Consider the following 9,771-nt stretch of genomic DNA (forward strand, 5'->3'; position numbering starts at 1 on the left):
AGCTGTGTTTTAAATCTAAATCCATTTTGGATCGATTATTGCCAAGACTAAGAAAAAAATAGAAAAAACTTACTTAAAATGTAAAGGAAAGGAAATAGAAATAGAAAAAGGTAAACTAGATCACAGTTTTTTTTATCTATTGTAGATATGCTCAATCATTAGCTCCCCGAGGGCCAGAAATTGCTGCGCCTTGTTACGGCAGGTCCGAAACCGCTTCATCATCTCCCCCGCGAGAGCGAAAAAACTCCGGCAAGGTGAAGAGATCTTCCCCGGTGACTTTTTGCTGGGCCGCATTACCGCTACCGGCAGCGGTAATGCGGCAGGTTGGCGGTCTTGGCAGCCCTGCAAGACTACCTTAACAGCGGTCTTCTCAACTGGATCGAATGTGTAGAACATGATGTTGCTACGCTTCAGTTCTTTTACCACCAGGTCGAAATTCTTTTGTTGAAAGTTATCACTTGTACTTTCGATTTGCCAATTTTCAGAATATATTGGAGGCCTTCCAGCAACTCGTCAACATCATCCGCCAACTTATCCAAAACAAGATATTTTGACTCAAACTCGAGTTAGTATTTTTGTCGAGAGATAAGACGAAAGCAAGCAATCCGTAGAGTTCAGTCATGGGTTTTAGTGGCCAGCAAATTTGGTTGGAACGAAAATCCACAAAAAGGACATTTTTAGGACTTAACTTGAAATGTGTCATCACGCCTTCCATCGGATGGGGAAGTAAAACGTCTGTCTCGGTTTAAGTTGTTGTTATGGTCGTTAGGTCATTTCAGGTGTAGGAGTCTTCTCTCTGGTATAGTTTGGATACTATTATTTTCTTCTTACAAACACTTTTTATTTTGCCACAACATTCATCCACCACCAATCAACTGTCGCTCGCTTCCTGCAGTTCCACCTTGCCGAATAATGCAAGTTCGCTTCTCCGTTTGCTTTCTTCCCACTGGCGGTGATGATGTTTCTTCTTGTGCGCGTGCATGTTTGCCGACGAGTTGAACGTTTTCACGCAGTACGGGCAATGGTACAGCACTTCTCCGGTATGGGTGGCCATGTGTTCCTGTTTGTAATAAGGATAATAATATGTGAACATCTATTTGAGTGGACTGAAGAACAACGCTACAAACCGCTAGCGTGAATTGTCGCTTGAACGCCTTCGGACAATGCTCGCACTGGAACAGCTTCTCCTTTTGTGCACAAACGTGATGTGACTTTGCAGGGCGAGCATGTTGGGTGCCTTTTTGCCACAAATTCCACACTCGTGCGATTGGCCTTCGCCGTCGTGACGCTGCAGGTGCTTGCGCAGGCTGCTAGCGTTTTTTAACCTGTTGAAAATTTAAAATTGAATTTAGCAATAACGATTTTGTTAAATAATTTTAAGTTTGATTTACCATTTAGAGCAAATTTTACACTGCAGCCGTACCTCTTGGTAAGACTCGTCATGCTCCTTGCAGTGTCGATCGAACTGAACCTTGCTTTTGAAGCTTTTGGCGCATACATCGCACACGAGGATTTTCTGAGGTTGGTGGCGTAACTTCAGGTGTACGTTTAACTTTGCCGCCGTAGCAAACGCCTTGTCGCACTGTGGACAGATGCAGTTCCTGTCTTCTTCTGGAACGTGCTGCACTTGATGGGCATTTAGCTGAAATTTCTTCGCAAACGACTTGTCGCACTGTTCACACTTGAACAGCAGTTTTTCCGGTGCGGCATGAAGTGTCGTCATGTGAAGGCTTAGCCCGGTGCTGTTGCTGTAGGATTTGTTACAAATTGTGCAGTAGAACGCATCCGGGTCGTTTACCTTCCTGACGTGTTCAACGAGTCTCAGGCGCTTCCGGAACGTCCTGTTGCAGCAAACGAGGTGGCCTTTGGTGTTGTGTACTTGCCGAAAGTGCCTTTTGAGTTCCAAAAATGTGCTGAACATCGTTGCACAGCTCTCGCAAGCCAGTTTACAGTGTCTGCTGATGGCGTCATCTTCTTCCTCGATTTCAGCAATTGGTTTGTGGTAAATTTTCTCCAATTTCTCAGCTTCAGATAGGCCCTCTTTTGCCTCCTGTTTGACCGTCAGTTCATTTTGTACATCCATCGTTAAGCCTTCCTCGAGTTCATCGTCCGAACTTGTTTCTTCGCATTCGGACAGTGCAGAGTTCTGCTCCCAGTGCTCAACCTCAACGGCAATGGTTTCTTCGTCATCCTCCAGCTCCAAAAGTTCCTGATGCTGCGGATCTTGTTCGCCAAAGTTCTGATTGCATGGCTCCGATTGTTGCTCTTCGACGAATGACTCCGATTTAATGGCCAGTTCCAAGTTTTGTTCCCCGCCAGCCGAAACACCCGCCACATCGGCGTGTGTCCTTTCGACGGACACATAAAAATCGTGAAACTGTCGGACAACGGTCCAGCAATCCCGGCAAACGTATTTGAATTGGAGGTCTTCTTCCTGTAAGTTTGTGGATCGGGAATATAATTGTTTAAAAAATTGCCTTTTATATTCTTACCCGAAACCATAAATGCTTTGCCAGGACTGGACCGTTCGGTATCAAATCGGGTGCTATTTCGCTGAATTCTACGGCGATCATGTCGGGCTTTTCCTCCAGACAAACGATGCAAATGTTTAGATCCAGATATTCCACCTCGATTTCCATTATGATAATTCCTTCTAGCTTATCTTGAGCGGAACACTATTTCAAAACATTTTTAAATCAATATGAACTAAAAAAAACAAACTGACCAAACTAAATTTGGCTCAAGTAAATTAAGAAAATTTCGTGTAAACAAGAAATATCTGTCAAAAATTACACTATTTTAGGGGTGTCCAAAATCAACACTAAATTTAATGAGTAACTGCGGAAAAGTCTGCAGACATAATAAATACATTATTATAAATATCAGAGCGAAAAAAAAACAACTAGAGTTTTTTTAAAGACACAAAACACCATAACTTTTTTTCAAAAATAAACATTGGACAAATAGAGATTTCCTTTCTTGGGGTACGTCAGGTCAGAAAAGAATGATACCGCGTGGTTAATTTTGTGTTCTTTTTTGATTTATTCTTGCTAGAGTCGTGCATAAATTTGATAATCATTTTTATAATTGATTTTTTTTTCGTGGTTCAATCCTTCCTTTATCATTGTTAATTGGGAGGCACGCCGTTGGTTGAGTTCGTCGAGGTGTTTATTGATAAAAATAACAGTTTAAATACAGAGTTCAGGAGCAGCAATGGAGGTGATGGGTTGTGTAAAACTCCCCCAGTAGTGATTTTTATTAGACATCAAATTGCGCGAGTGTTTTTGTGTTGAAAAAGACCATTCCCATTGCTTCGTAGCTCGGTAGGCTTGATGTCGGATGTATATGTGATAAGTCCTCCCCATAGCATCGCAGTTCAGGAGGCATGGAAAAACCAATACCTTATCCTACCGAGTATCCTACTAACATAAAGAAAAGAAGCACATCATTCACGTGATGCTTGGATGAGATCCCAAGTAACCACAAGCCAAGGGGCTGGAAACTCTAATATTACTTAGGAATACTAAGTATACTAATGATATTCCAGTATACTTGTTAACATAATAAGTATAGCTCTAAGAGTTTCCAACCCCTTGCCACAAGCACTAAATTGAAGTATTAATTCAGTACTATATCAGCACTGGAATGTTTTGAAGTAGTAAATGAGCTTTGCGAATGCTTCAAACTACCAAAACTTTGCAGCATTACAACTGGCATTAAATCACCATTTACGACCTTGAAAATGTGCTTCAAAGCATTTGATGTTTATCAACAAAGTAACCCATCGATACGGGAAACATTTCAACCAGGCACGCTCTTATTGACTTTAATCCTTCTCCCGTCATACCGTTCCAATAAGCGTGCGGGCTAAGGCGCAGTTCCCCCAGTTTTATTTTTGCGTGAACTGGGTTCAATTCCCGCTGATTGAAGTGTTTTTTTTGTTTTTTTTTTTTATGTACAAAACCGCAGCCTGTAATAAAGTCAAATTTTTCTAAACATAAGGCTTTCTAGTCAGAAATTTACCAACACATTCAAAGTATGTTTACATGATAGCTGGACGTTTGTTTGCATCAGGTTTCCTATCTCTTTCTAGCAAAATTTTTTTGTCAAGCGACTTCTAGCTGGTTTATTTGACTGACTGCCCGATATGTCAGCCAACATACTTCGCAGGGCTGTGACAGCTACAGCTCGATCATTGTTTGCATCAGGACACTGTGACGAGGAGTTCTTCATTTTTTAGTTAAATTATATTTTTTTCACTGGGCCTAGAAAGCCTTATATTCCCATAGCACACAGGACATTATCAAAAGTTCTCTGGTAACACAGCACAAAGCTGCTTTCCGGAAGTCTTATACACTTTGTGAAATTTTGCCAACCGTGTGGACCAAGCACTCCTCGGAAAAGCAGTTCCCGTTAGCCGTTAGCCAGTGCTTGTCCCTTTTAACCCGTAATTAATGGTTCTGCACTTGACTGGCTGGCCGCAATTTGCTGAGTGATAATCGATAATTTCCGTCCAACGAAATCACAACGGAAACTCAAAACAGCAGAAAGAAAGTCTTAATTAATGTTCGATGCATCAACCACATCGATTAAAACTTTCAAAACAAACACTCAATTCCGAATACATCAGTTGGCTGGCGCGCATCCTGGAGATTGACGAGAAAAATGTAAGAAAAACATCAAAGTGTCACACTCACACATGAAACGCAACAGGAGAAAAAAAAAACAAAGGAGGCCCACCACCAAGTGTTGTGAGTGAGTGGCGCAGCTGTTCTTTTTTTTCCCCAGCCTTGACGTCGATAAAGCAGTTTGTTTTTGTTCGAGCTTTCGGCGAAGCATTAAATCGGCATCACTGTGCGCCACTTGAAATATTTCTCAAGGGAAAAGTGCTGATTAAATGTTTTGAAGCATTATTTGCTGGTATTAAATGCCAATATAATGCTGATTTAATGCTGCTATTTAGTGCTTCGCGGTTACTTGGGATACTGTTACCCAAGTAACCGCGAAGCATAGCATGCTATATGTTTTGCAAAATTTGGCTTCATTACAGGCTGCAGTTTTCCACAAAAAAAAACACTTCAATCAGCGGGAATTGAACCCAGTTCACGCAAAAATAAAGCTGATGCACACTGGGAGAATTGGGTCCTAAAATGAAGCTTAGATTGCTGATATTATTGTTCACAGCGATAAAGCTTATTTTTCTGAGTACAATGACCCTTTGTACGACCATAAAGAGGTTAAAATGGATTTTTAAATCAATTTTGAAAAATTAACCTCGTGGTCCTTCTTGACAGAAAAGCTCCTACTTGACAGGTCGTTCCAAGGGGACCATAGTTGATCCATCGAAAAAATGTTGTCTTGTCAAAAAAAAATTGCATTAAAATGAAAAAAAGTGATCAGAAATGGTTTTTAGTCGTGTTTTTTACCGTTGTACATAAAAATTGGCATAGGGCTTTAGTACCCAATTGCGCCTTAGCCCGCACACTTACTGCAACGGTATGACGGGAGAAGGATAAAAGCTCGCGTGCCAGGCTGAAATGTTTCCCGTATCGATGGGTTACTTGTTGATAAACATCAAATGCTTTGGAGCACATTTTCAAGGTCGTAAATGGTGATTTAATGCCAGTTGTAATGCTGCGAAGTCTTGGTACTTTGAGGCACTCGCAAAGCTTATTTACGACTTCAAAACATTCCAGTGCTGATTTAGTACTGAATTAATACTTCAATTTAGTGCTTGTGGTTACTTGGGTAATTCAACGGTCGCATGTCGTTTCGTCAGGAAAAATGCTGCTGGATCTATTCCAGAAAAAATATCTTGTAGCAAAATTTGTACTTGTTTGACGTTTGCTGGAGAAGCCGATTAGTTTACAAACACGCAAAAAAAATAAGGCATATTTGATTCAACAAAATATTTTGTTGATTTGAAAATCAAGATTTTTGTTGAATCAACGCTAAACATCAAAGCAACTTTTTCAAAACAACAAAAGACTTTTGTGGAAATGAGAAAATCAAGGTTTGTTTCAACGCAAAATCGGCGTTGATTATTTATATTGAACAAAAATGTTGTTGAACCAAACCTTGAACAAGCTGATCGTACAAAATATTATCATTTAATGTTGAAGCAGACTTTGAAAATTAAACGAATCTGCCGAAACTGGCAGCACAGGCTCACGCCATAAACCTTGACGTTTGCCCTGTCAGAACTGTTTTGCCATAAAACACGCAACCGCACAGACGAATCTTCTTCACTCAGCGTTGATAAACAAAACTCGATTTATTCCACGTAATCCGTAATTTTCGGGTCTGATTCTTGCTCAAATTTTGCCACTTTTCGGCGTGAAGTAATGTAAAAAGCGCGTTCGTTAAAATGATGCGCTTCTGGTTCCGGTCGTAGCAAGTCTAGTGCGCTTTGTGGGTCTAGACGAGAGGTTTGCACCAGTTAATTAGGGGGGGAATTTTCTACTTCGCACATTAGATTAGAGGAAATTTGGCCCCACGTTAGATTCGAATAGTCGGGCGTTGAACGATGCGTCCGCGGAAAACGTTTCTCATTGCGGCAGTCCTGGTCGGATGGATTTTCACGACGTACTTAATTTTCCTGAAAAACTTCAAGGATTCCGACCCGAAAAAGGACCACGAAATGATGCAGAAGATTCGATTTTTGGAAAAGACCATCCAATTGGAGGAGAACAGTCGGGATAAACTGTACCGTGAGATAATCAACATTCTGCAAAAGGAGGACAAGACGACCAGCACAGAGGCGGTGCCGTTGAAGGGCAACGGGGACGCGGAAGAACAGCCACCTCAGATTCCGGTGGCGGAGTTTCCGCCGCGACCCGAGGCTGAGGTGATTCTCAGCAAGTTTGAGCATAAGTTCATCGACGGTGACGTGAACAATCCGGTCATTCCGGTGCTGGTGTTTGCCTGCAATCGACTGTCGGTGAACAAGTGCCTGGACGATTTGATCCGGTACCGACCTCGGGCGGACCAGTTCCCGATCATCGTATCGCAGGACTGCGATGATGAGGCCACCCGCAGCATGATTCTTTCCTACAAGGAAAACGTAACGCTGATTCGCCAGCCGGACCAATCGGACGTGACGGTTCTGCCGAAGGAGAAAAAGTACAAAGGCTACTACAAAATCTCCCGCCACTACGGGTGGGCGCTGAAAACGGTCTTCAAGCAGGGCTTTGAATCGATCATCATCGTCGAGGACGATCTGAGCATTGCGCCGGACTTTTACGAATACTTCCTCGGCACGTATCCTATCTTGAAGAAGGACCGCTCGCTGTGGTGCACATCGGCGTGGAACGACAACGGCAAGGAGGGCCTGATCGACGGGGCGGCCAGCGAGCTGCTGTACCGGTCGGACTTTTCCCGGGCTCGGCTGGATGATGACCAAGGAGCTGTGGAACGAGCTGGCGCCCAAGTGGCCGAGGGCGTAAGTTTGAGGATTGCGGAATCATGTTTATTTAATACATACAACTATGCTTCTCATTAGCTTCTGGGACGACTGGATTAGACAACCGGAACAGCGCAAAGAACGCGCCTGCATTCGCCCGGAACTGCCGAGGACGCGAACTTTTGGCAAAGTTGGAGTTTCAAAGTTCGTTTCATGCCATTATAAGTTGATGAATGAGTTCAAGTTCTCTTATTTTAATTTCAGTGGCCTGTTCTTCGATAAGCATTTAAAGTTCATCAAGCTGAGTGAAGATTTTGTCACTTTTACTAAGATGAACCTGACGTATTTACAAAAAGTATGTTTTCTTTAGTGTTTTGACAAAGAACTTTGTCCTAAGGGCTCTATTTTGGATGCGGTTTCAATCCAGAAAAACGAAGAGTGTTGCACGTTACGTGACGATTCCCATTTAGATAACGTCATGATTCGAATTCCCGGACGCTTCGAAACCCGGACACTTCATTTTGTTTTATCAATTATTTGGATATAAGTTCGCATTATGAATGTAAAAACTGTGTGATTTGATGAATTTCAATATCAACTTTTATATAAAGGTTGTTTGAACGCTATAGTTAATGTCAAAACAATTAAATACAATAAAATTGTAAATTTACCAAAAATGCGAAACATTTCACTTGAAACATTTCATAGACGTTCGAAGCACCGGGAAGGCACAGCAGAAATGTGTGGTTTCGATTTCTTAAATTCTAGCAAATTTTTATATAAACTATCGATTGTTTTGATGTTAACAGCTTATTTAAGAGCTAGGGAATGCCTTTCACTAACATTTCAGTCCAAATTTATGCAATTCATAAGTAAAATCGAGTGTCCGGAATTCGAAGCAAAAGTGTCCGGATTTCGAATCAGCTTTTACCAGTGTCCGGGATTCGAAGCACAACAAGTCATTTTAATTTTCAAATTCTGATGAAAAATTGTTAGAAAAGACATATTTTGCATGCATTCTCTTGAAACTGACTGTTCATACTACATCCTTATGATATTTCTACATTTCCAACTTATTACATGATTTTTTGCCAGCTATAACAAAAATTATCTGCTACTAAGTGTCCGGATTTCGAATCATGACGTTACTTGAAGTTCCCGTCCGTGTTAGTAAGTGTTGCGTGGAAGTTTCACCACTACCGTCATCAGGGGTGAGATTGGGTCATAGAAAAATGCAGAAATTTGTAAGACCCAATCTCACCCCCCAGACCCAAAATTCGTTGGACGTCGAGAAGTAAACATCAACCTGAACCAGGCGCCTGGTGGCCCAGAAGCAGTTGGTTGAAAAGCAGATGGCCTGGAGCAAGGAGCAGCCCAAGTGGAGATAGTGGAGATAGATAGCAAAATAAGTGTCAAACTTTATGGTTTTGATACCAGATTGTTCACGAAAGAATTGTCTTGTTTATTTTTGAGGGAATTATGAGAAAATTCGGACCGGGGATTCGAGAATTTGTCAGCATTTCAACAAGCTTCTTGCAAAGTTCTTTGTCATAATTTATCGGGTACCTTTTCAGTCCGTTTACGACGAAATGTTCCTTAACACGGTCTACCAGAGCGACGTGGTCACGCTGGACGAGCTGAAGCGGGGCCTGGTGAAGACGAAGAACCCCGTTCGGATTACGTACCTCACCAAAGAGCAGTACAAACGCGCCACCAAGAGTCTGGGCTTGATGGATGATTTTAAGGTAATTTCTCCAAAGACTTTAAACATCGAAAAACGGCCAAAACTCCCCATTTTCAGAGTGGAGTCCCCGCACGGCGTACCTCGGCGTCGTTTCGTTCTTCTACAACGGGCAGCGGGTCTACCTGGCGCCAAACACCAACTGGAAGGGCTACGATCTCACCTGGAGTTAACAGCATCCGCTGATTGCTCCCCCACAGCAGCAGCGTGCAAGTTTTAGCGTACTTTTAAGCTATCTTTTGAAGCTACACTAAGTAATTACTCTGAGCCAGTTTGCACTTTCTGTGGCTAAAACTCGAGAGACTGCCGATTGTGTTTGCTCCTGCTCTGTTTTTCTACTGGCTTCCAAAAGGGGATTTCGAACGCAGACTTGGTTCGAACCACTCTCACCACCAAACTAATAGCATCACGATTGTTTTCCATTCCTTGATAGAATCTGTTAAATAGTTCACAATATACAAGTTTACACACGCACTGTCCTAATCTAGTTGAATGTGTGCGCTTTATTTGTTTTAGTTATAATATTGGTTGGGTCCAACAAACACTACTTTTAAGTTTTCAGCTATGATGATATGATTTTATTAGTTTCCGCGGGCAGTAACACAAAACTGGCCAGTCGAAGGGATCG

General features: G+C 42.1%; 2 protein-coding genes across 2 annotated transcripts; one reads left to right on the forward strand and one right to left on the reverse strand.

Annotated features, from left to right (window-relative positions):
• Positions 1 to 811: 811 nt before the first annotated feature.
• Positions 812 to 2,776, reverse strand: LOC6035601 (transcription factor grauzone). Its single transcript, XM_001845699.2, is given in 5 exon segments — positions 812 to 1,060; positions 1,128 to 1,192; positions 1,195 to 1,325; positions 1,392 to 2,434; positions 2,493 to 2,776. Coding segments are annotated over 5 exon segments (1,575 nt in total). The 5' UTR covers positions 2,640 to 2,776; the 3' UTR covers positions 812 to 871.
• A 3,439-nt stretch (positions 2,777 to 6,215) lies between these two features.
• On the forward strand, positions 6,216 to 9,316 carry LOC6035602 (alpha-1,3-mannosyl-glycoprotein 2-beta-N-acetylglucosaminyltransferase). Its single transcript, XM_038263598.1, is given in 6 exon segments — positions 6,216 to 7,371; positions 7,373 to 7,441; positions 7,502 to 7,606; positions 7,667 to 7,757; positions 8,977 to 9,147; positions 9,206 to 9,316. Coding segments are annotated over 6 exon segments (1,392 nt in total). The 5' UTR covers positions 6,216 to 6,526.
• The last annotated feature ends 455 nt before the right edge of the window (positions 9,317 to 9,771 follow it).

The sequence above is a fragment of the Culex quinquefasciatus genome, chromosome 3 (genome assembly GCF_015732765.1).
Source record: "Culex quinquefasciatus strain JHB chromosome 3, VPISU_Cqui_1.0_pri_paternal, whole genome shotgun sequence".
Classification (NCBI taxonomy): Eukaryota; Metazoa; Arthropoda; class Insecta; order Diptera; family Culicidae; genus Culex; species Culex quinquefasciatus.